This window comes from Corvus brachyrhynchos, unplaced genomic scaffold (assembly GCF_000691975.1).
Source record: "Corvus brachyrhynchos isolate BGI_N302 unplaced genomic scaffold, ASM69197v1 scaffold3, whole genome shotgun sequence".
Taxonomy (NCBI): domain Eukaryota; kingdom Metazoa; phylum Chordata; class Aves; order Passeriformes; family Corvidae; genus Corvus; species Corvus brachyrhynchos.
The window spans coordinates 12,967,937-12,994,025 of NW_008237619.1; the positions used below are offsets into that span (position 1 = coordinate 12,967,937).

At 44.3% G+C, this 26,089-nt stretch overlaps 3 protein-coding genes and 1 long non-coding RNA gene across 4 annotated transcripts in view; 2 read left to right on the forward strand and 2 right to left on the reverse strand.

Annotated features, from left to right (window-relative positions):
- LOC103613938 (cystatin-B) overlaps positions 1-4,779 on the forward strand; it is a 5,459-nt gene extending 680 nt beyond the window's left edge. Inside the window, exons 2-4 of the mRNA XM_017731656.1 lie at positions 2,009-2,171; positions 3,460-3,581; positions 3,958-4,779. Coding sequence (XP_017587145.1) covers positions 2,009-2,171; positions 3,460-3,581; positions 3,958-4,086 — 414 coding nt within the window. The 3' untranslated portion in view covers positions 4,087-4,779. The remainder of the gene's footprint in view (positions 1-2,008; positions 2,172-3,459; positions 3,582-3,957) is intronic.
- A 211-nt stretch (positions 4,780-4,990) lies between these two features.
- On the reverse strand, positions 4,991-12,098 carry CSTA (cystatin A). The gene is made up of 3 exons (XM_008631801.2): positions 11,960-12,098; positions 6,975-7,076; positions 4,991-5,204 (listed from the first exon to the last, which is right to left on the reverse strand). The coding sequence occupies exons 1-3, from the start codon at positions 12,023-12,025 to the stop codon at positions 5,076-5,078; spliced, it is 297 nt and encodes a 98-aa protein (XP_008630023.1). The 5' UTR covers positions 12,026-12,098; the 3' UTR covers positions 4,991-5,075.
- A 93-nt stretch (positions 12,099-12,191) lies between these two features.
- On the forward strand, positions 12,192-16,998 carry LOC108446151. The gene is made up of 2 exons (XR_001861268.1): positions 12,192-12,639; positions 16,854-16,998. It is a non-coding gene; the product is annotated as an uncharacterized LOC108446151 (long non-coding RNA).
- Positions 16,999-18,537: 1,539 nt separating this feature from the next.
- On the reverse strand, positions 18,538-25,489 carry CCDC58 (coiled-coil domain containing 58). Its single transcript, XM_008631802.2, has 4 exons — positions 25,342-25,489; positions 24,706-24,852; positions 22,360-22,419; positions 18,538-18,841 (listed from the first exon to the last, which is right to left on the reverse strand). The coding sequence occupies exons 1-4, from the start codon at positions 25,450-25,452 to the stop codon at positions 18,791-18,793; spliced, it is 369 nt and encodes a 122-aa protein (XP_008630024.1). The 5' UTR covers positions 25,453-25,489; the 3' UTR covers positions 18,538-18,790.
- Between the last annotated feature and the right edge of the window lie 600 nt (positions 25,490-26,089).

Sequence of the window (26,089 nt, forward strand, 5' to 3'; positions counted from 1 at the left end):
GCGACGGGGCCACTGGCTCGGGGAACGAGCTCCAGCGCGTCCTACAAGGCCTGAACCTCGTGCACACGTTGGGATTTGTGTTTTGGTTGGCTTGAGGTTTTTGATTTGGTTTTTTTGCTTGGTTGGGTTTTGGGTTCTTTGGGGTTTGGTGTGGTGTTTTTTTTTTGTTTGTTTGTTTTGGTTTTATGTTTGTTTTGTTTTTTTGTTTTGTTTTTTTTTTTTGCGGAGGCGGAATAGGGAATAAGCAAGAAGGCTTCTTCACTGCTTCTGCTTTTCCCCAACACAGAAGTCAGCTCCAACCACTGCCAGCTCCAAATCCTGATACTACTTACTGTACCTTAGATTACTGCTCGTGTTATTGGAGCACATGCTTTTACTCTAAAAATGCCAGTGTGCAACTAAGATCTTTCAAAAGCACATGTTCATCTTTTTGTCATGGAAGCTCAAGTTCCTTCTGCTTTTTGCCTTTGTTGGCTAGGATGTGATAAGCTAGAGAGCAAAGATGAAGGATGCAGTCCAGCTTCTGACACTCTTTGTCATTGCCCGCGTTTGTTCTCCAGGCTGCACTAGTCACTGAAATTAGCATTTAGCTTGTAAAGTCTGATGATTCTGTGTTTTTAAAAAAGGGAGAGATGTGCATCTCCTAAGCACCAACCTGAGTTTGCAGTACTAAGCAAATGATTGAGAATTGCTAAGGGAGTCACAAGTATTGCTTTGACCTGAAAAGGCCTACATGCCATGCTAAAGGTAATGCAAATATGCAATTAACATTGCACATGATCCTGACTTTCTGTTTTGTGGCAGACTGCAGTGAAAATACAAAATCCCAAAATAAGGGAGTATGAAAATGAAACCCGTGGGGTACAGAAATGAACAGAATTAACCAAATATATTGTATTTTCATTTAAGTCACATAAATACTTCAAAGTTTGGCCAGCTTGTTTTGACTGGTAGTAGTTAAAATTACTTTATTGAAATACAGGTGGGAACACCCAAACCTGGAACTTGTCCATGCACTCATATCCTCATCTGGACACTGCTGGAGAAAACATTAGTTTTGTTAAATTGAGGTAGACTTTTCAAATAGTGTTGTTTGCTTAAAGTCAGATCTTTGTGGAGATTTATTAGAGCCTGCGAGTTTGCTTGCCATAAACATAGTTCCTATTCCTGCTTTTCCAGTTCTTGCCTTCATTTTACAGTTTCATAGGAATCCTTGTGATGACCGAATGTTGTTCAGTTTTGTGACCCAGAGCAGGTGTAGTGTCACACAGGGCAGGACAGCTTCCTTTGGCAGTGTCTGGCTTAGGAATCCTATAGGAACAGCCTCCTCACGGCAAGGATTTCCACCCAGGCCTGTTCAGCTTTGGCTTCTCAATGGTGACTGTGGCAGAGCTTATTCAGGGTGATTCTGAAGCATCTGCTTTTTAGTTAACTGCTCTGGGAGTACATGACAAACAGGCCATGCAGGGCAGTGCAGAGCCTTCAGGCCGTGACTGAATCATGGATTGTTTGTGTGGGAAGGGACTGCACCTCCTGCCTGAGCACAGGGTCAGCATCCTCAGGCTGCTCAGAGCTTTGTCCTGTCAGGTCTTGAAAACTTCCAAGGATGGAAACTGCAGTTTCTCTGAACACTCCTGCTGTACTGCAGGAGAGTCATCAGGGGAAATGTTTCTCCTTATATCCAGTCTGAACCTCCAGTTTCAGTTTATGACCATTGTGTCTCATTCTTCTGCCATCATCTCCCTGGGAAGAGCCTGGCTTCTTGTAGATACTGGGAAGTTTTCCTCAAAGCCTTTTCCTCAAGCTCATTTTCTTCTCACAGCACAAGTGCTCCAGCCTCCAGCCATCCTGGTGTGCTCATGGAGTGCTCCTGGCAGCCCTTCACTGAGCTCACTACGGTTTATTGGTGTCTGTCTTGTACTGGGGACCCAAAACTGGACACAGTATTCCACATTTTCTAACAAGGGCCAAGTAAACGGCAATAATCACTTGCCTGTCTTCTGGCTAGGCTCCTGCTGATGCAGCCCAGTATGCCATTAACTTTAGTACCACCAAGACAGTGCTGGCTCCTGTCCTCCAGGACTCCCACATCCAGACTGAGATCAGGAACCACATCTTTGGGAGAGCACTTCTGTCTGGAATCTCCCTCTCCACACTGACTCAGGATGCTGGTTTGTCACATGCTGTGGTGACTCACTGCCACAAGTGATAACACCCTGATGAGCTTGCAGCTGCAGGACTCTGAGCTGTCTGCACGAAGGGCCCAGTGTTTGGCTCGCTGGTGGACATACAAAATGTGCTGAGCTGGGGTGATTTAGAGACCTCAGAAACTAACATCACACGGTGCCTAGGATTGCTAAAGCAGCACAGGACAGGATAGGGTCAGCAGGATACTTATGTCTGCCCTGCTGCTTAAAGTTTACAGAAGTAGCTCTAGTGATGAAAACTGAAACCACTTGCTCCATCCTTTGACTCAGAAGAAGGGGAGGAGATAGGACTGAATCATGGTGCTTTCTGGTGCTGTGCCCTTCAGTGCATCTTTAGAATGCAGCTTGGATTTCCATATGGCAAAAAAAAACAAATAGAAAAGTGTCCAAACATCATTATCTTGCTTGTGACATACTGTTCATAACAGGAAGTGTAGAGGTATGGCCTCTGAGAGAAGATAAAAAGCATGGACACAGCTCCCAGGGACAGGATGGTCACTGGAAAGGCACCAGAGTTCCAGATGTTGGAGAGGTGGGAGAACATACCCTGTTGCAGGAATTGTTTCTCTTCCTGCTTCACCTACAGCACCTGAGCAGTGGCAAGCTGGCACTTGTTTTTCCCTAAGGAAGCATGTGGGATTTAGGCAGGAGAGCAGATATATCTATATCCCTTGAATTTGGGAAGAAGTACACCATATAGCTGGAGAATCTACTCATTGCTGATACTACTGCCCTGGGAGTGAAGGGAGGGCTAAGCAATGATGCAGTGCAGGAGGTACAGCCTGGAGCAGGCAAGGACTTGCAAGCAAGGACTCCAGGACTAACTCATCTTGCCCTGCAAAACAAAGGCTGAAACCTTCTGCTTCCCTGACCAGGAATTTTCCATATTGCCACAATGTTCTAAAGGGCCAAGGGCGGGAGAGAGGAGCTGCATCTCAGGAGTTCATGGCTCCCTCTAGGGTATTGGTCAGGTTATTTTGACTTCTTGAGCACTGATTTGCAGTTTGAAAAATAGATTCCATGCTGAAAGAACTGTCAAGTGTTGTCCAGACTCGGTGTCAGCCTGTAGTGACTGACTCCCACCACGGTTTTAGCTTTGCCACCTCCCTAGATTCCTGGTCCTGCTTTCACAAAACTTAACATGATTCATTTTGATCTTTTAATATCTTGGAAAAGCAGGAACTCTGTGTCTGGGAATTCAGCAGCAATGACCTGTAAGCCTTAAGTCCTAAATACTTGAATCAGTCTTAAAGAACCTGTTGTTTCCTTAAGGTAAAAGCTCAGCTAGAAGAAAAAGAAGGGAAAACCTTTGATGTCTTCACTGCAGTGGAGTTTAAAACTCAGGTGGTTGCTGGAACAAACTACTTCATCAAGGTAGAGGACACTGGGTTGTTTTTTTTTATATTAATGTGTATAATCTTTGGAATGGTGGGGGGTTTTTTCTTTCTTAACTAGAAGAGAATGCTTATGATTTGGCCTTAATAAGAAAAAAATTGTGCATTAAAAAACTGCAAACATTCACCTCCCAGCCCCTCTCCCCTATCTGTTAAGTAGAAAGATTCTCTTTTCTCCATTTTTATGATGGGAAGATTAGGTGGTATTTCTGCAAAGTCATGGCTCCTAGCCTGGTTTAAAACAAGCCAATGGTTTTTCTTACTGCCTTTCTGCTGCTCCATCCTCAAACCAGCCCAGCCTCTGCCACCCCTCCTGCTGCAGGCTGCTGGATCTCACTGGGTTTCATGCTTTGCAGGTCCATGTTGGGAATGAGGAGTTCATGCACCTGCGGGTGTTCAAGAGCCTCCCCCATGAGAATGAGCAGCTGAGCCTCCACAGTTACCAGGCCAGCAAGACAAAGCACGATGAACTGACTTATTTCTAGCAACCTCTGCTGTGTTTCCCTAACCTGGTTCTTATGTGCATTTTCTACAGGCTGCAAAATGTTGATTCCTGTGCCAACAAAGGCAGAAAAAAGTGTATTTTTTTTAACATAATGCTGGAAAAAATCAATTTCTCTTATGTCATTCCCTTCCTGTAAAATCTCTAAATCTGAGAGTCACAGGGCTCTCCTATTACCTACACTAATGTAAACCCAACTTTTGTTGCAGCTTAACTTAGACTTTAGTGCAACTTAACCAGAATACTGTGCCTGAGTCCTGTTTGTGGACTTCCTCGGTCTTGGAAATTGGAAGGGGAGTGACACCAGCACTCATATATTTGCAGCAAGGAACAAGAGGAAAGCCTGTCTTTTCTGTGCTGTTTTGCAACTGTGAATATATGTGTAGATTTAAATTGTACTTTGTATTTTATGGGCAAAGACCTGATGAGAAACTCGAGCTGAAGCAATTTTGCAAGGAAGAGAAAGAGGCTTACAGTAGTTTGAAACAAACATTGCCGTGGTAATCATGCTCATCCTCTTGCAGCAGCAGCATGTAATGTCCCATAGAGGGTGTGTGAGTTTAAGATATCAAACCAGCTTGCTTATGTTCTCGGTCCTATGGAAAAGTCCTGGAAAGGAACTTAAGCTGGACAAGCATTTCTGCATTTATAACAATAAACATTTCTTTTGACTTGAGATGGCCTCTTCGACTGGTGCTTTAGTGTTTTCACTGGTTTTCACTATTGGTTATTATCTTGCTCAGCTTTTTTCCTTAAGTGCTTTTTATATTCCAAATAACCTTATGTTTATTCTATATCTTAATTAGAAATACTTTATTTTAATCTTGTGACAGACATGAAAGATAACTTCTGCAGGTATATCAGCAGCAAAAGGAAAATATGGACAATAGCTTTCCAAACTTATTTTATTTACAGTCACGGGCAGAACCCCCATAGGACTTGCAGAGGTGAGGCCCTGCACCTCATCATCTCTCAGAAGTAGGTCAGAGGGTCATCTCTGGTTTTGCCAGTCTGAAAACCAACAAGGCTGGGGCCTTGGTTCTCATAAGGAAGACTCTGAAACACCTTTAAGTGGACATAGTCGTCATCGGAAACTTGGACCTAGAGACCAAAAGAGTGGGGAGGTGAGGATCACAGGCTCAAAGCAGGTTCAAACAAAAGGCTGTTCTCTATTTATTGAAAGAACATCTTTCCTCTTTCTTTTCAAAGAAATTCACCTTTTCCCCCACCCCCGAAAGTCATCACATAAAGACTTGGTAGGAAGCTGTAAAATTTCATTCTTAAAGAGCCAAGCACAACAGGCACTAAAGTCTCCCTCGGAGGTACGTGGAAACTGGAATGCCTTATGCCCCAGGAGGTTTTTGCACGCTTTCCGGTGGCTGCAGTGTGGCACTATGCTTGGTCTGGGTTGCAGCTCAGCTGTAAGTCTTCTGGTAAAATATCAGTGATGTGGAACACTCAGAAATGTAAAAGACTGCATCTTGTGGCAGAACTTCTTCCAGTTAATGCTAAAATGAGTAACTGTTTTCCCTCACTGGTAAAATCGGGAAAGAAGACACAAATCATCCATTTTGAGTGTTACAAATGGATTTCTTCCAAGTTCAGTAACACACCAATTTTCATTTCAGAGTAGTTTGGTCACAAGGCTTAGCAGGGACAGCAGACAAGTATTTTACATTGCCTAGGTCAGCAATAAGACGGAACTAAGCGTAGAAATCCAAGCAGGCCTGACTTCTGGCTGTACCTGGAAATTGTTACTCTTCATTACTCAGTGCTTTGTCCACAAAGTGAAAGCACATTTCACAGGAGCGAGGGAAGGATAAACATCATTCATGTAGGTGAGACTCTGATTGGCCACATAATAGGTAGCCTGTCAGTACCATCCCCTGGTGCCCACAGAGCACAAATAGCAAAGTTATTTTAAGGAAGCACCTGGGAAAGAAGAAGGTTTGGCAGCACCTGTCCTTCCTGAGATCAACTAAATATGAGAAGTGTGGAGCTAATGCTCACAGTGTCTCTCTGCAGAACTACTCGCCCCCAAACATTCCAGGCCAATTTCTCTAATAAAAGAACTCTTCCAATTCCCATGTCAAGGGAGTGTATCCTGCCAGGCGTATGTCCACACACATGTGGGGTTTCAGACACAGCAGTCACAAGCCATGCCTGCCCTGCTCCAGAAGGCCAGCCTGCTGCTCAGCAGTGCTTGCTAGCCTTCAGGTGCAAAATACATCCAGCCATTTCTTCTGTGCTACTTCACAGAAAGCTGCTCACATCCATTGGTCAGGGCTTCCAGTAAGAATGAATGGTGCCGTCAGAGGGCTGATTAAATTACCCATTCTTCCTCTGCAGCAGAGAGGGAGTTTTGAAAATACAGAAGAAACCAGCAGGCAGGCTGTACCTCTGCAGCACCTGATGCAGAACCAAAAGAACAACACACCTGCTTGCATGCAAAACTAGTCAGCAGAGATGCTTGCACTGCATTACACAATTGACTCTATCTCTCCATCAGTTTCTCAAGATGACTTCAGTTTCATCTGACACTACTTTGCCTTGAAAGCAAACAGGAGACCAGTTATGACTTGTTTAAATCATTTGAGTTGGGAAGGCAATCTATAGTCCTTGAGGGCGATGATCCCAAGAAGCCTACCAGTCACATCTGAATAGGTACAGGGCATGTTTTGTAATATTTCTATTCCTGCTTACAGTAGTGCCAAACAGGAATTTTATAAGTATTTGGAGGTAGTCCCCACTTCTTTTACTCACATCAGACAGTTTCCTATGATGTTTGCTTCTCTTTCTAGCTGTAAGCCACTCTGCAAGTCACCTGTATCATTTAATTCCGAAACACTCCCTCCTAAAATATATACAAACCTTAATAAAGTAGATTATCCCAGCAACTACTTGAGTCTTATATTCTACGGCTGCAAAGACAGCACAGTTCATGTTTGCCTGGATTTCAAACTGCACCTTCACCTGTAAAAAGAAAGGGAAAAATTACTGGCAGGTTGATATTTAGGGATTTCTTTCACATATACCACTCCCAATTTTCATCCTTTCAAACATACTCCCTTAATGGAAGTCTGCAAAGTGACTGAGGGCACCCTCAAACCCCTCATCCAAATCATCAGTAAAGATATTAAACAGGTCTGGCCCCAACACTGAGCCCTGGGTGCACCACCTCTGCCCAGCCAGATGTAACTCCATTCTCCACCTCTCCCTGGGTCCAGCCATCAAGCCAGTTTTTCACCCAGTGAGCAGTGCTTCTTCAGGAGAATGCTGCAGAAAGTGGTGTCAGAGGCTTTACTGAGGTCCAGGGAGACAACAACCACAGCCTTTCCCTCATCCACTCGGTAGGATCCCTGTCATGGAAAGAGATCAAGTTGATCAAGCAAAATCTGCCTTGCATGAACTTGCCTTGCATGAATCCATCATGGCTGGGCTTGAATCCCTGGTTGCCCTGCACATGCTGTGTCAGGATGAGCTGTTCCATGACCTTCCCCAGCACTGAGGTCAGCCTGACAGGTCTGTAGTTCCCTGGATCCTCCTTCCTGTCATTCTTGTAGATGTTCTTTTAGAGGAGCATCACATTAGCCAAACTCCAGTTGTGTGAGACCTCTCTGGTTCACCAGGACCTCTGGTAAATCACGGACAGTGGCTTGGAGAGCTCTTCCATGAGCTCCCTCAGTACCCTCAGGTGGATTCCATCCAGCCCCATAGATTTATGCATGTTTAAGTAGAGAAGCAGGTCACTAACTGTTTCCTGCTGGATTGTGGGAGCTTCATTCTGCTCCTTGTCTCTGTCTTCCAGCTCAGGGAGCCGGTACCCTGAGGACAACTGGTCTGACTACTAATGACTGAGGCATTAAGTACCTCAGCCTTTATTTTTTGTAGCAATGATTTCCCTAGCATCCAGAAAATGATGGAGATTCTCCTTAGCCCTCTTTGTTGCTGATATATTTGTCAAAAAGAATACTTTTTGTCATATCTTTTGGCAGTGGCCAGACTGAAGTTCTGATAGGGGTTTTACCTTTCTAACTTTCTCTCTGCATAACTTCACAACACCTTTGTAATCCTCCTGAGTTGCCTGCCCCATCTTCCAAAGCTCATAAACTCTATTTCTGACCCTGAGTTCCAGCCAAAACTCTCTGTTCAGCCAGTCCAGTCTTCTTCCCCACTGTCTCGTCTTTTGGCACAGGGGGACACCTTGCTCTTGCACCTTTAGGATTTCCTTCTTGAAGAATGCCCAGCTTTCCTGGATCTCTTTGCCCTTCAGAACTGCCTCCCAAGGGACTCTCTCAACCAGTCTCCCAAACAGGCCAAAGTCTGCCCTCCAGAAGTCCAAGGCAGTGGTTTTGCTGTTGCCCTTCCTTACTTCTCCAAGAACTAGAAACTCTCTCATTTCATGATCACTGTGGGACCACCACCCAGAAAGCAGAAACAATCTTTCCTGGGCTGGGTGACGCAGTGCCCTTCTGCACATGACACCCACCCTGATGACTGGATGCATTACTGAGTTTGGGCAGAGAAGCAGCGTCAGTGTCAGCCTGCTCAGGCTGCCCTGGGCAGGGCCAGCAGCACCTCAGTGCTTCTCACCACCCACCTGTTTCAAAGGAATGCACAGAATTAATTTGGTTTCTCAGCACATGCACCTACAGCTGGCTGCCACTCCCATGACATTCCTTCCTAGCAGGAAGGCCATGGAAAGCACCCAAGGAACATCCAGATCATTTCCAGAGAGCCAGAAATTATCATCCTATTCAGCTTCCTCATGATCTCTTACTCTGCTCTTCTGCTGAGCAGCTTCCACAAGGTTTCTATCCCCAGGAACCAACAACTGTACTTTCAACTCAAGAGCTGCTAACTCTGGCAAACCTGGGAAACTTTAATTCCAAACACCCTTCCAGCTGACTGGGGCAGGGGCCTCCTAGAATGCTCCTAAGTGGCAACTTTTGGTACATCATATTCCTCTCTCAAAACAAAACAAAACAAGGCCACTTCTGTCCAGTTTTGCTCTCTCTCCTCTGGCCACTGTGTCCCCCATTTGTTATTTACAGACTGAGCCTTCAGTAAAATCAAGCAGGCAAACAGCTCCTTAATCCTCAGGTGAAAAAACAGAACATTCCTAAACTCTTATCTAACAGCACTCTAAAGCCAAAACATTCCTCAGTTTTGGGCAACAGCTGTAAAACAAGGAGACCAAATAAATAACATTCCCCAGCTCACTAATGATGGCTAGAGACAAGGCACAGGTATAAGTAAATAATTATGTGCTCCCAAGAGCAGACAGACCTTGAGCACCCCAAGCTCTGCAGATGCTCTTCACAACTTCACTGGAATCATAGGAATTGCTTCTCTGCTCAGCAGAGCATAAAATCCCACAGAATTGCTTCATAAAAGGGTGACACTTATGCTGGAAGCATAGCAGGATTTCCCCAACATAAGGTTTCCATAAGAATATTTTCCTTAGAGAACTATACCAATGCCTCTGCAAGGGTGGAAAGGACCAGGAAGAGTGCTCTCTCCCACTGTCAGCACAGGGCAGAAATTTCGCCTTGCAGAAAATAAAGGGCAAAGAACAATCTGTTTTCATTTTCCTGAAGCTACTGAGAACAAAAGAACACTAAAATTAGGATCAGTCCTTTTCTGGAATCAAACAGAAACTCTGTACCATCCACATTTCAGATTCCATATTTGCCCTGTACCCCCTGGGAGCATTAGCACTGCCTGAAACCAACCTTCACATTTTTTAGTGCCTGTTTGCTCACGGACACCCAAGTGCTGTGCTTTCACCTCCAATACACACTGCAAGATTTCTGATCACCCATAAATAACACAGCCCAGCATTGAAAATGAAGCTCAGTATCTGGCATGGGTGCTTGAGGCATTTCACAGACTCATTAATTAAATTTCACAGCCTCAGCTGGCCCCATCTTAAACATGAGGAAACAAGAATGGCAAATACACAAAGGTGCTACAAGTCCCTTGCTAGGGTCTCCCTTCCACAGGTAGAAGGGAATTTCTGATCTCTGCAAGTGCTGCTCCTTCAAGCATCCCTGCCAGCACAGAAGGAACAGTGATACTGCTCCCAAGTAATTCAGTCAGTGTCTCCCAAACAATTGTAGATCACCCATTTCTCTTTCTGGTCTACAGTAAATCATCTCTCCTCTGACTAACCTGTTATCCCAAACTCCAGCCCTCCCCCGTGTACGTGTTCCCCACTCTGGTGACCCCAGCTGGGACTGACCAATAAAGCCCTGCAGTGGAAGAAGGCTCAGAGGAGCTGAGGAGGGTGATGTGCCACCCATGAAACTCAGAGAATAATGCAGGGTGTGAATGACCACAGCTTTTGCAAATAAGCTGACTTTATCTCAACATAAAGGTTGAGCACATGTGGTTTAGATAGTCGAGAGGATCATGTGGTGGTGGAACTCCCTGAGTTCATTAAAAGAAAGTGAACACACCCCTGAGTTAGCCAGATCAGCATGGGGGGAGTGAACACATGGCTCTGCCCAACCCTGAGTATAAAAACTAAACAGTGGACAAAAGAATTCTGAAGAAAACAGCTGACTAAAGCTGACTTAAACCCACCTCCCCTTTCCCAGTGACTGAGGCTGCCCAGTGTTGTGACACGGAGCTTGTTGTACAGACCAGGAGTGAAGAACATAACTGGTGTCCTCAGGGACCTGGGATTGCAGTCGCTACATTTTGCTAAGAGTAACTTAGAGCTGTATCAAGTTACCAGTATATTTGCATCACTCTGCTAAACCAGAAGCCTCGTGTAACATGGAATCTCTTCAAATCAGTAAACTGGATGTTAAACGTTATCCCCTCCATCTGTGGACTATGGAAAAGAACCCTGTCAGAGTACTGGGCTGCCTGGTCTCAGCCTGCAAGATTGCAGGAGACATGGAAGGATGCTGGTGCAAACTCTGTCCTCGGTAGCACAGCAAAGGAGAGAGCTGGGAGCCCTGCGCACCAGGTATAGAGAGTGTGCAGTGGTGTTGGCCAATGCATTCAGCCCCAACTACTTCCTATTTTTGTTTCCTCAAAGAGCGCCCGAGTGCAATTGCCAAAGGAGAAGAGCTCTTCTTTCAGAGTCATAAGGGTGAAGAGGATTGGGTGGGTGGGAGCATAAGATGGGAATTTTCCCATGCCATGTTGTTCCCCTTTCATTCCTCAGGATGCACTTTATACTTTCTCTAACAAGAGCTGCTGCACTGCAGGGCATTAGAGGATCTGCAGAGCTGCTGCTCACACACCTGCTCCAGGACAGGAGCACTGCCTGTAACGTGGCAACTGGGCTCACTCGCTGGCCTGCCTTGTGCCAAGCTCACCTTGCTTCACCAGCAGCCCCTGCATCACAGCTGTGACTCTAGAATATAAACGCTGAATGCCAGCAGGCAACACACAATTTTAAAATAGCTTTGTCCTGCATATATAATTCTTTGCTGCATACTTGCATGTGGTTTGTCCTAGGCAGCCCTTCACTGAGGTATGAATTCTACCAGGTACAAGCTTTTCCCTTCCAATATGCCACCTCTTATTTCAAACAGGTGACCTCAGTGCTGGCATAGCAGAGGTAGGCTTTGAATTTCACATGGACATTAACTGAAGGTAGCCAGTACCATGCCCAGCCATGGACAGAGGAGACAGAGAAGTGGTTTGTCTCAGTCTTACCAGGGCACTGCCTACACAGAACGCTGAGAAAACACTGCCAGTCAAGGGGATTCCCACTTTCAGCACAGGCTTCTTCAGTTTAAACCCTGGCTCAGTCTCCCAGGTTCTACACAAGCTTCGGGAATGACATCCCTGCACACAAGTAACTTAATCTACAGACAGGGTAACAAATAACTCACCTGGTTAGCAATCTGCTGAACTTCTGGAGTAGCAGGCTTGGTGTCAGATAAGCCCCCAGGCATCATAGTGGCAGGTGACCTCTCTGAAGTGACGGGTGGCTTTGAAGAGGGAAGTTCAGTGCAGTCTGAGTGGAGTCCCTGGGTATCTCACATATATACACACACACACATGTGTCATAGAGTCATGTGACCTGCAACACATGGAGCCTACCATTACTGAACAAACGGGGAAGAGGGGGGAAAAGCAATGTAAAGCACTGGCAGTATTAATAATAAATGTAAAAGCACTTAAAGAAGTGTTTATGGTCTTCACATCAAAAAGAAAGGCAAACATCAGCCTCCAGTCACCCCCATCTTAAAAGAGAGTTGGTTTGGGTTGCAACTGGAACCTTTTGCTCTCCACCCATGTGCAGATGACTAGGCTGAGCTCTTGGGAAACAGATCAAAGACACACCCAGTATTTCCCAACACCTTTCCTGATCAGAGGAAAGAATGCAGTTATTTCCTTAGCATAGGTCCCATTCATCTTGAAATTGTATTGTCTCAATATCCTTCTAAGTGGGGAAATGGGAGCAGATGGCATCTTACATTCAGTGACTTGACTTCCCTCTACCTCACCAGACAGGTGCCAAGGTAAACACCAGCACCAGAAGTGGAAATAAATTCGATCCCAGATTCAGGTAAGTACTGCAGATAAGGTATTTCTGCTTCTTTCCCATCAAACTGACAGGTGCATTCAGGCAATCATAGTAGCGACAGAATATGCAATAAAATCTACTTTTTAACTCTAGTGCCAATTTCCTGGAAGACAAAGTACAATCCCCCTCACTAGAGGAGTAGTGTGTACACAAAAGCCATCCTAATTTCAAGGTACGCTGCTGAAACACATAACATGAGAATATAGTTTAAGAAGTATTCATTCTGTAGTTACAGTCACATGGCACAGTCACATTCGTGAATGTGAATATACAAAGCTCAAAACCTACTGGGGGAAGGCTAACAACTCTAGCAGCCCTCCCTGGTAAGGGAGAACTAACGCTTCAAGACCACAGAAAAAGTTACTCCCTATCAGTATTCCTGACATTCCATCAAACACAAGGAATGTTGTTCCAGAGAAACTACCAGAGAAGCAGCAACAGACCAGACACTTTTTAGTCTCTAGGGGTGAGTACATGGGAGCAGGTGAAATGAGAATATGTGCTGTACACAGGCAATGGGCATTTCTACTGGAATCAGCATTAGGGAATTTGCTAGGAACAGGTGGGTTTATGGCCACAGCAAAAAACTTATCTCTGTCCTACCCATACTACTGACCCTCCTCTTCACAGATAACCAGTGATGCAACAGACTGTAAAAAAGTACTTCAGATCTGACTTCAAGGCCTGGTTTTGGTACAAAGCCCCTGAATTTGAGAAACTGGGGCTGTAGGGGCCCTACACTCAACAGTATTGATGGATATTGCAGCATGTTACTGAAAAAAGATACTGCAGAATTTTGAGCAGCAGTGTTATGGAAGTGGACAAAAAGCATGTGAGGAAAAACAATTGTCCTAAGACAACATTTTTGTGAACCAAGAGAAAAATCCTTCCAGTTCTCAGGAATAAAGGGAGTGGCAGCTCTTAAAACCAGAATTCTGCCACTTTTACCAACATCTCCTCTCCAGATAAGGAGTTCAAAGCCCTCTTCATGGAAGTGATGACAACTCAAACCTTCTTTGGCACAAGACCCTGCTGATTAACTCAAATATATGCTGATCATGTTCCACCATTTGTGCCTTACTCACACCCCAGGACAGATAAGGAACTGGAAGAGCCAGCTCACCTTACTGAAGCCAGAAGTCAGAGAATGTGTCCAACAACTGCGCAGCTAAAACAGGGTATTTTATAAACCTGTTGTACTAGTTTGAAAACAAACCAATGGGAGGCACCAAGTCAGTATAACAATTTAATAGGGAAATCAAAAAACAGGCAGAAAACACAGGGTTAAACTGACACAGTCAGGATACAACCTGACACCCTGTTAGTCAGAGTGGTGGTAGCAGTCCCATAAGATGGTGGCTGCAGTCCTCCTGAAGTGATGGATGTGGTTCTGTCGAAGCAGTGATCCTGTAGAAGGGTGATCCTGTAGAATTCCTCAGAAGGTCCAGTGGTGGTTATGTAGCTACTGTCCTCTGGGAATCCAGTGGAAAGGGGGCCTGTGGTGTTCAGAAACTCAGATTATATCCAGGATGGGATGCTTGGTTCCTCCCTCTGGGTGGATCATCTCACAATGGGATGATGAGGCCAGGCGTTGATGGGCTCATTAACAGAAGATAGTCCGGAGGGAGTTCTCTCTGAATCTTGTGGCAGGACAATGATGGGCCATTAACTGGGGGGAGGAGGCAAGGAAACACTGCCCCACCTGGTTTCAACAGCTCATGAGGATGGTGATAGAATACACTGCAACCCAGGACACCTGTCCACTCACCAGGATACAGATCCTACTAACTTGGGAAGGGATGTTAAGATCCCCAAGGCAGCAGTACACTCCTGGAGAACTCTTGATTCTGTCTAACAACAAATACACTGAGCACAAAGTCTAGGAGCGTTCATTTATAATCTTGGAAAGACTCTAGATGTGAAACTAAAGATGCTAATGTGAGGAAATCGTTCACCAGACTCTGTATTTCTGGGTTTGCTGGGTTTTGACTTTAAAGCATAGCAACTTCTTTTTCCCCAAAATGCACAGAATTGTGCAGAAGGGAAGGAAAATCAACACTAATTGTCAGCAAGTTGATGCTGAAGTTTACAGAGGCAAATTAGACTGTTTCCTTTCCACAGCAGCGCTAATTATTGTCCCAAAATCCAGTGATATTTCTAAGACTGGAATGCAGTGCTTATCCTGCACAAGAATTTCATCAAACCACTTCGAATTGCTGATGTTTCACAAACCTGTGATCAAAGATGATCAGTGGCAATTGATCAACCTTATCTCGGGCAACCCCCACCTCCAGCCCTCTCTACACTAAGTTTTGGATGTAATGAACCAGGAGCTGGAACACTGCCATGAAAAGAACAGCTGCCCCTACTCCATCTCTTGCACAACATGGATAAGCTGGTGAGCATCCCCCCGTAGCGTTTGAGACGCAGCTGGTATCGCGTACCAGGCCAGCCTACGCGCTCCATCGGCACAGACGGCAGCTTCCCCTCACCTCACTGACTGCTGTTATCTTGGAGAATCTCTGCTGGGACACCACCACTGGCATTTCTGTACAGCTTTGAAGCTGAGTAACGTTGCACCATGTACTATTCCAACACAGAAGGAACAGATCTTTACAGCTTGCAGGCCACTACTCCCTGGTGTTGTTTAAGCAATTTTAAGAGGTACAAGCTACAGCTGATAAAAACACCAGCACAGTAACAAAATAAAGCAAACAAAATAAAATATTAAAATTAAAAATAATAAAAATTTTAAAATTAAGAAAAAAACACCCACCAAAATCCAAACCCCAGGGTTATGTATTTGCAAGTCATTTTTAAACCAGGAATGAAGTCAGCTCTGTAGAAATGACTGTGAAAGCCAAGTCAGTAAGGCCAGTCTTCTGGTTTCACAGTGACAAGACATGTAACTGTGACTGGACATGACACATGGTCTGAATGTCTACAAGAGCTTCTAGAGGAAAGCAGCCCTCCATGTACCAGCCGAGGATGTTTTCATCATCACAGGAACAACAGCCTTGATTTTCAGTGTGCTGGTCTGCAAAAAGGTTTCCCCTCCTGCTACACACCCTGATTTTAAAAGATTTCTGACATCATACATGAACAAGGATCAAGAGAAACCTGACCTTCAGCAGCACAAAGTTACCATAGCCCAGCCTATGCTGAGCCTCTTCCTCTCAGTCTGCTTCAAGACAACTGAATTCTGCTGTTGAAAATGTCCTATAAAGAAATTACCTGTTTCATCAGTTTTTCATGCCTGCAGGTTGCAGAAGACAACAGCACTGAGTGCCAGAAAAAGAACACCTCTTTCTGTTTCACGGAAGGAAATACGCACAAGCTTGAGAGGACTTTCCAAGCAACCAGGATCTGCCCACCTCTATTCACCACTTGCAAGCAATGGGAAAGCCCCAGCAGGAGGCAAGACACCCACAGGACTGTGGACAGGGCCATCAGTTGTGCTCAAGTGCCTTTACTTGCAGAAATAGAAGTTAAAACCAGGGAAAGGATGAAATCCTGCTGTTTGTAGGGTCCACTATTTGACCCCCATATGACAGCAAACAGCCCAGTAATTTTGTAACTAGCTCAGTGGTAACGTTGAAGCAAGGTTCAATCCCTGACTAAGCAGGATCCTGGAATCCTCAGGGGTCCCTAGACGCAGAGCATTTACCTGCCTGTGTTCAGTGTGGCACACAGCTCACACCGACGCCGTCTGCACACATCACAGACCATCCCACTCCACGCGCAGCTCTGAGGCGCTCAGGGAACAGCAGAGCCGCGTGCTCCTGCCCCGAGCCCCAAAGTGTGGCGTGCAATTCCATCCACTCACCTTCGTGTTCCATCGAGCTCAACAGCAACATTCAAACAGCTTCTGAGCCACCTCATTTGCCATGGACTACTGTAAGAGACAATCCTCTGTGCTCAGAGAAAACTAAATACAGCAATTCAACTTCTTAGTGCAAGCCTCTGTGTGCCAGCTGCCAACAGCCAAAGAAGGGATCTTGGGGATTTAGGAGTCTTCTCATGGTATCAGTTTTTCATACTCAGGTTTGTATAGGACTACTTGCTTGGCCTTATATTCAAACTGAAAATAATTCTATGTTGGGCTGATTTTTTGGGGTTGCAGGTTTTGGGGTTTTTTAACCGTTTCCTCATAACAAATGCAAAAAAAAAAAATCTGTATCACATCCATTTCACAGGTCATTTATCACAGCATCTGCTTAAGTGAAGAAGCTTTCCACAACAGCTGAGCAAACATCTGGATGGATAAAGGAAGACAATAATTAATTCTCATTACAGTCTCTAGTTTATACAGAATAAAAGATTATATTTCAAGACTATTGATCCAAGTCTATACACACTCATAGAAGTTTCTATCATACAACTGGCTTAAAAGGAAAATTTGCCCTTGCAGTTGATCCAAACCCTAGAGAGAACAAATATTTTAGATACCTATACTAGAGATCAATATTAAAATACCAACTTTGAAATCAAAACTGACTGTTCTCAGCATCTCATTAATTGATGTGTCCTGTGGAAATTACATTAGTGCCAATTCAGCCCAGAGTTCTGAGCAGTATTTGATTGACACTTTGACGATAAACAACTACAAGAATTTAACAGTTGAAGAATGAACACATTTTCTGCTTTCAGAGTAGCAGAACAACAATAAGAAATATTCAAGAATGAGTGCTCCAACTCAAGTAAAGTTCTCCATAAAGCAGTTGCAGTACCTTGAGAAAAAAATAAAGACAAAAAATGAAGTTTGAACATTAGGATTTACATCCTCAAAGACTTAAAATATGTTTCTGCCTCATTCTCAAAAAAAGGTGAGATGAAATTACCCTGGTGTCTAAAAATAAAAGGCCCCCAAGCAGTTTGAGTCTCTACTGCATAAACAACAGATAAAACAGATGCTGCTGCACACATCTTTGCCAGCTCTCAGTAACACAGGTACATTCCTCCATTTATTTCCCACTCCCTATATATGCAGAGCTTTAGGGATGTGAGAGTATATCCAGTAACCTCATTGCTGTTGCTGAATTCCGAAGTGTTTGCAAGACAGGTCCTGTATTTTTAGGGCTCTGTTTAAGTTCAGTGGTTCTTAAAGTCATATCACTAAGTAATAAAACCAGCTGGCAACCACACAGACCTTGTCACTTGACTGTCAGCCAATCTGAAATAAATACAAAATAAAAAGTAAAAATGTAAAATATACAGGTGTGATTGCAGCAATTCAGCTTTCCTCCTACTTACCTGCCTTTAAATGCTGTGTTACTGTAGGGGTGCTGCATTAAAGCTTTCTAAACACAACACCATGGCCAGGATCAACATGATCAGGTATGCACAGCTGCTTCCTCAGCTCAAACACAATTCACCTTTACAACTGATCTTAAAGGTTCCAAGGAAGGGACAAAAAAGGATCCCTGGACAGTCTCATTCCCAAATGAGACACATCTTCAGCTCCAACCCAAAGTGGTTTTAATCTACACCACATTCCCTATATAAAGGAAAACTCCAGAACTTGGTAACACAGACCAGAAGAGAGTAAGCAACAGATGCTGCCTGTCAGCATTGCAGGAGCCATGGCAAACCTGTATCCACACACAACACGGGGCCACTGCTGCTTGTGTTGAGCAGTTCAGAACAAGGCTGGTAACTTCTTACTTTAAGCGATGCTGAACTTACTACACTTGCTGATCAGTCTGCAATTTTCATTTCCTTTCAGGCTGTAGCAGATTATTTCCACAAAAAGACCATGTTCACTGGTATTTTAGTAGGCACCAGCTCAGGGAGAGCCTTGTTCTCCCTGCTCAGGATGGGTTTTACTGTTTCTTCCCCTCTGGGATCACTGCAGCTGTGGAAGTTCAAGAAAGATGCCAGTTTTGCATTGCATTTGAAAATTGTTTTAATACTATAAAACTCATTTGTTCACATATTTTGTACAAAAGATGAGTTGTTTTCTCTTAATTACAGGAGAATCATTTCAAGATTGAGAATTCAGCTAAGTAGGTCCAAAACAAAACAAGACTGGGTTCTACTGGTTCTGGAGGGTCCCAGTTCAGCTCACCCAAGGTCTCTTTCCAGTTTGGCTCTCACAGTTATGGACCACCTTGATGGAAAATACCCCACATCATCATTGACTCTTCGGAGGCTTGTAGTGAATTCGGCACCGCTCGTTAAATACCTGAGACACCAAAACAGAAGAGCAAAAGTGAATTAGCCCCATCCAGGAAATGAGCAGAACTTCACAGACAGTTCAGGCAACTACCTCTTCATGTAGCACCCATCTCAAGCTGCCCAGCTCTGAGGTATCAATGAATGGCACTTACCAAGACATCCATCTCCATTCACCTTCTCTCCTGGCTTTAGTAAATCCAGAGTTTGCAGCCTAATGGTGGGACACTGCACAGCACTAAGTGTTGTCCCTCAGATAATGCAGACTCTTAATCCTGGCAGCCTGTTATCATCAAAAATGGTGTTTTTAAACATCATTTTGATGATGTTATCATCAAATTTTTTTGTTTTTAAAAGGGAGGGAAATAATCAGTGGAAGGTTCCTGAATGGTAGTGTTCAGTCAGGTTCACTCTGGCATTCAAATTTGGACACTGCGTTCCTGTTTTTCCTGAGCAGGCACATTTTAGATTGTCATGACAGCCAAGAAGAGGGGCAAGGGCTCCTGCAAGCCACGTGCACACTTCCAATGATCTGCCTACCTTTGCCAATGCTACCAGCATGCCCTGCAAAGGGCACACCACTCCTGCCTCACTCACCTCTGGCACCTTCTTTGGGTAATATTTAGCCTACAGAACTGGATACTGAGGATCGTGTATATTTAGCCTGAACTGCTGCTGGCCTGCCCTGAGGAGGGCCAGTAAACGTGACTATTTAAAGTAAGGCAGTCTGAATCCAAAGCAAACCACACAGGCTCCCACCAAGGCTGCAGGTGCTCTTCACAAGCCATTTTGTTATCTATCAGTTTTTATCCAAACTCGTCCAGCACAAGTCCTGAAAGTGACACAAGCACCACCCAACACCAAGCTGAGGCTCTGGCAGGTGTTGGTTGTCCCAGCATTCCCACAAGAGCGTATTTTGCCAAGCTGTCCAGGGATTTGGCAGACCCAAGTGCCTGTGATGATCAGGATATGAAGTTTCGCAAACTCTCCAATTGGCTTTATGTGCAAAGTGAGTGGACTTGTAATTTTGGGAAAGTTATCCAACACTTTATATAAATACACTATTTCAAGCTCTATCTTCCTACAATCTTCTACAGCTGATCTTCTTATTCACAGTTCAGAACCTATAGCAATTTCAGCAAAAGCAAAGCTTGGAGCATGCATTAGTTACAGCATTGGTTCTCAACAATTTTGGAGTAATTTTCAAGTTCCTTTCAAATTTAAAAGAAACAGACGTATTACAAACTGCTTCATACTGCAGAAAACAAAAGCTGTGATATAGTTTCTTTCACACATAGAAATTGTGCTGCCATTATGTTACCACATGGAGTAGACACCTCTGGAAGGGTTCAGATGAGGTAAAGGTTTGAGATCACTGATAGGAGGGAACTGTAGAAATTAAGAGCAACAGGGGGTTCCAATTCAGAAACATTTTAGTACTAAACAAATTGCACCATTTTTTGTCCGTTGTCTGTTAATGACATTTTAATGGCATGTATGTCTAAAAGGGTGCTGGAAATACTCTCTAAAGCACCACAAGGGTCTCTAGCATCAAACAACACACCAGCTTGCTTGCTATCATGCAAACTTTTAAAGTGTCTTTAACAGTAACTCCACAACCTACGGAAGGAAGATCAACGCTGCAGTCTTACTAACACTGCCTCCTACTTTTAGGATAATTGAATCACAGATCTCCAGTTACTCAGGCCACTTAACTCCATTGGTCTACCTCTGAAGTGCTGTTCTCATTTTTCAGATATTTTTCAGCAAAAGCAAGGGCTGAGAAACCTTAACATTCATGTTATTATGCAGAAGTTTAATTTTGCTGGCTTTTACATATTTGTACAAACCACTCCAACAATAAACTCCAATGTGGAGGTGCTGGACAGAGACTAATGCAAGTGTCTTGTTTGAAAATCAATTCCTTTTTGGTATCATCCAAATTCCACTGCATGCATTTCTGTAAAGTAGCATCCTTCTGTATGCCACTATTGCTACAGTCAGCCAGCGTTTAAAAAACTGTTTCCTAATCAGATTTTTCCAATCAGTTTTCAGTTGTTTAGGGTTAATGGAAATACACAGGTGTACTTTCCAACCACAAGTCTGCAAGAGTAAAACACCAGCCTGCACACCAATAATCACTTCCATGTAACATATTGCATTTGGTCCGCAACCATGACTGGTTCTAATTCCATTAGTGGCATTTTCACAGGCAGCTAAATGAGCCATTTATGTGTATATTCAGAGCACAGTATAGCAGAGCTGGAGATAAAACCCAGAAATATTTATCTCTTCAAGCTCCACTCTGAACACTGGCTGAGGAATACACTAGCAGGCTAAAGTACCCCTGCACCATGCATACCTCACTGTTTATAAACTCTCCATCTTCATGAAAAATTAGACAGTTCTGTCACCAGTAACAGCTTAATGCAGCTACAAGAAACCCCTGGAATCATTACTAAATCTGGTGCTTCAGAATGAATATTAGGGTGGGAGGTGTTCCCCTATAGCAGTGTCACCATAAAATATTTGCCCCTAGTGACCTGCAGCACATTGTTGTTAAGGCTGTGTCATTGCTTAACCAGATCTGAGCAGGTTTAAAATTAAACTGAAGTGCATGCTTAGCTTTGTGGGACAGTACAGAGGTGTACTGATGGCACAGCATATGAGGAAAACTGTGTAAATGCTAATTTCATCAGCCTGCACTGAGGTTACTGAAAAACACCCAAGACTTAAAGCTGTATTGGTTTTACACTGGTGCAATCTAGGGGACTAAAATCATGAAGTTGGGATTAAAAAGGAAGGTGCAGCTAGTACTAGCTATTTGCCAAAATCCTTTTTGCATTTAGAGAGGAAAAGAGGTTCTCTCTGCCATATTGAAAGCTCTGAAAAGCTACACCAAACCAGAAAAGGATGCCAGATGTGAGATGCTGCAGTGACACAATACAGCCACTTCAGAATTTAAGCTTGGTGTTAAAATCACCAGCTAGACTTCGGGGCCATCAATCCAGAGGGTGACCTGCACCCTCTGCTGACACAGGAGAGCAACGGCAAGGCTGCCCTTTGCACCAGGGAGTGTCGGTTCAGGCCTGAAAAAACTCCATCAGGAAAAGGTTCAGCTTCTACAGCCGAACCCTCCCCTGGGCTCTGCTCAGAGTTGTGATCAGCACCAGATACAGGCAAATGTGAAAGACCCATCTCTCTGATGCCCAGCAAAGCTTCTCAGAGAAGTTACCACAGAAAAGCCTACAAAGTCCTCAGCCACTGGGCAAGGGGGAAAAAGTGACATAGGGAATAATCCACAGTCCTTTCTCCCCCCAAAATCAGATGCTTTTCTTCCCTTGGCAGTGCAACTGAAAAGCTTTGATCTCTGCATCAGAACTGGGAAAATGACTGACTTGAAGCATTTGCCCCAGCACTGCCCTCATCTATTTCTAGTTAACCTGCTTCATAAGGCACCAGTCCCACACCTGGAGTGCAGGACTGTCTGTTGGGACAGAACATCATCACTGTTAAATCACTGAGTACCTTCCAGCTTCTGTCGTTTACCACTTCTTCAACATTGAGCTCCGACTGCATCAATTTCAACTGCAGGAAGTAACAGATAAAGAGGTTATTGTCAAACAGGTCTCCCTGCAGCCTTCAGTATTTACTACCATTGCAACTTTCCAGCTCCCAACCCCAGCACCAGGTGCACACCTCCTCTGATGGTGCAAACCAAAGGGCACAATGTGTAATCACCCTGGGAGCCTGGCCCTTCCAGTCAGCCGGTGCTTGGGGCACACACAAGTCTGCAAGGGCACAGTGAAGGCAGACTGGCAAAGCAAGCCTGGCAGTAGATCCTGGTCACTCGTGCTCTATTCCTAACTACTGCCCAGCAAGATTTGCTAGCAATTAACTGATTAACATTGATGGCTTCACAGGCATAAATAACTGCACCTAATTCAAGCACTCAGCACAGAGAATGCCAGGGCTGGGGAAGGCTCTGCAGCCTCGAGTTGCCACTCTTGCATTATTAGAGTCATACACGGAGCTGGCAGCAAAGCTAGGAACCCAGCTAGGGTTCTGGATTTAAAACTAAGGTTATGAACAGACCCTCTCTGCTTCATTTGCCATCTATTCAGTGCACTGACCAAAAGGGGTCTGCAGTCTGATCACGTGTGCTCGTGCTGTCTGAACCAGTTCATATTTTATGCCATCACTGCAGAATAAATCAGCTCTACACAGATGCAAAAGCTCTGGCAAGAACTACCACAATACACAGTTGTTGAGCACTTACTTGACCCGTGAGAAGGGTTAGAACCTTTTCACACCTATTAGAAACCCCAAGGGGCAGGTGTGGCAGTTGTGTTCAGGTAATCTGGTCCTGAAGCAATAGTAGGAGATACAAGAATCATCTGCCATTTCCTCCCATATTTAGGATGTATTCTTGTTGGAGTCTTTAACACAACAGACTAAGAGTCAGAGTTTATCCATTTTCAATACATGGTTCCAATTAGAGGCCTGGTGAACAAGTGCAAGCCAAGACAGCAATCCCACTAAAAACTTTCCAAGTAAGATATCCAGGCACACAGAGTTGCTACAGCTGTTGGATGGACTTTCCCCAACTCAACGGGACTTCAAACTGTTTGAAATAACAATCCAGCATCCACAGAGTGACTGGATGACCAGGATAAGTCTCTATAAAATAAACACTCAGAGGATCTTTCAAAGAAACTGTTACTCCAAGTTCTCCCATTCAATGCCCCAGAAGTAATAATTTTGCATAAAGTCCTCCAATTTGTACAATAAGCAGGATGAGAGAAACACATATAACAAGGGAAAAAAGATCTGTATTGCAACCAACTGAATAGACATTTGAAATTCTCAGTCTTAAAACTAGGATGTGTTCTGTCAAGATAGCATTTCCGACTTGTAGAAAAACACACCTCTCATGGTGAGCCAAAAAAAAAGGCACGGGGATCACACCTCATAAGGTCCAAGTACAAATCTGAGGTGATCTCATAATTCTGAGATGTTTCTAAATCATGGATTGCTTTTAACATTTGAAGCTACCTCTGATCATAAAACACTATCATAGTGACCTTCCCAGTGCTTTCAGTGAGAAGTTTTGGGCTCAGTAACTAAATGATTTAAAGAATTGGTTCTGCCAACAAAATTTGTAGAAAATATTAAGCTACCATTCTAGTTTTCCAAACTAGTATCCATCCTTGTTAGCAGTTCAGTAAGTGAGGCTTTAAGAATAAAACCACTCACTGCCACACGGTTCTCTCAGTATCCTTTTCCTTACAAAGGGGCCCTGGAATTGGGGTGAGAGCTTCAGTGGGGTTCCTTTCTCCATTTCTGATACTCAATCACCTCTGGTCACCTCTGGTAAAGTACACTTTCCACCCAGAGGCCAGAAGGTTGAGAGGGCATTTGCACATTAGAATTCTGTAGGCAAACCCAGAAGTTTCTCTCACACCATCACAAGGTACTCCAAATATTAATCCAAGAAATACCAAACAGCAAAGAAGTGGTGTAAGTGGAATTCAAGGTTGCCCAGGAGCATCTTGTAGAGGACAGGAAAAGTTAAGCTGTGCCTCAGTGGTGTCAGTCAGCGAAGGTTAGAATCCACCATGGGGAAGAACACGTGTTTTTCTATGGCATTTGTGTAAAAGAATCTCAGAAAATGCTCCACTTGCAGGATGAAAGCAGCTCTCTGCCTTGAGGCCTTGGGATAATAGTTCTCACAAAACCCAACAAGAACCTTGGAAAAAAGACTGCGTGACTCAGGATCCACTTTGGGTTCTCTCCATCACACAGGTCCTTCCATTTGGGAAAGATACCGTCTTCTTCCTCTCTAAGTGATGTCTAGAAGGCTCCACCACTCACCTTTGTCTGCTCTTTCCTGAGTTGCTTTAATAATGCTGCATCTTCATGGGCCTTTTCCCTCTCTTCTTTGAGAGTTTTCACTACAGTAGAAGTCTGAGAGATGCAGTTTTTGATGATTCTTTCTCTACTGGTGTGAGCATCCATCAGCTAAGTGGGGAGAGAAAGAAAGTCACAGTGACTCATCAGGGAATAGAAACCTCTAAGTTACAAGTTTAAAGAAACACTTTCTAAAGTCATGGTATTGGAATTCATAATCCACATGTAGGAAACAACACTGCTTTGAGCAGCAGCTACTCCCAACTCAGACTATTCTGTGGTTCTTGTTCTTACCAAGTTGATCAAAAGTCAAAGGTAAACATGAGAAAGAGCCTTGCACACCAGTAGGAAAAGCAAGCATCCTTTTTGAAAGATCCTCAAAGGATCAGTATTGCAGAACAAAGAATTTCCCAGCATGGTTTTAAACTGAAGCAGTTGTTACATACACGGGTGTGTGGAGATGTTGAGCAGGACAGTTAGGAATACACAAAGCAGGATCTACCAAGGCAGTTTTCCTCACACACTGAGGATGCTTTACTGGCCACTGCACATGAGAAAGCAGCAGGAAGGGAGCTGGAAGTGGAAGGCATGTGCACTCACAGACTGATACAGCTCTTTACACGTCTGGCCAGGATCAACTTTCCCCACAAAGGAAGCTGTTGGAATTGTAGTGTTTAATTCATGGACAATTCTATCATCGATCGTCCTCATCACCCTGAGCAGCTCCTGTATTAAAAAACAGAGAGAGATATACTTGGTTATATCTATGAGAAAAGCCTACTACAAAAAAATTCGCATAGTTAAGCATTTTAATAGAAACTAAACAGGATTCCTTACAAAGAGTAGAAACACACCAAAGGAACAATCCCACATGCAGGAGTATGTGCTGCAAACCACGGAGTTTCCCTGGCAGCAAAGGCCAGAGCAGGGGTGAGTAACCGGTGTCCCCTGAAGTCCCCTGGCCCTGCAGGCAGCTGAAGAGCCTCTGCCCAAGTCCCACCCCCGTTTCCAGATGGGACACTGGGCACAACCTGCACCAAAACGGCAAACTTTAAATAAAACACCCCACCATTCCAGGGGGCGTGAAGCTGAGCTGGGGGAGGTTTAGGTTGGAACACACAAAAAAGTTTTTCACCCAGAGGGTGGTTGGGCACTGGAACAGGCTCCTCAGGGAAGGGTCACAGCACCAAGCCTGACAAAGTTCAAGATGTGTTTGGACAACGCTCTCAGGCACACGGTGTGACCCTTGGGGCGTCCTGTGCCAGGTCAGGAGCTGGACTCGATGATTCCTGAGGGTCCCTTCCTACCCAGGATATTCTGGGATTCTGTGTTCGAGGAACAGGCCGGT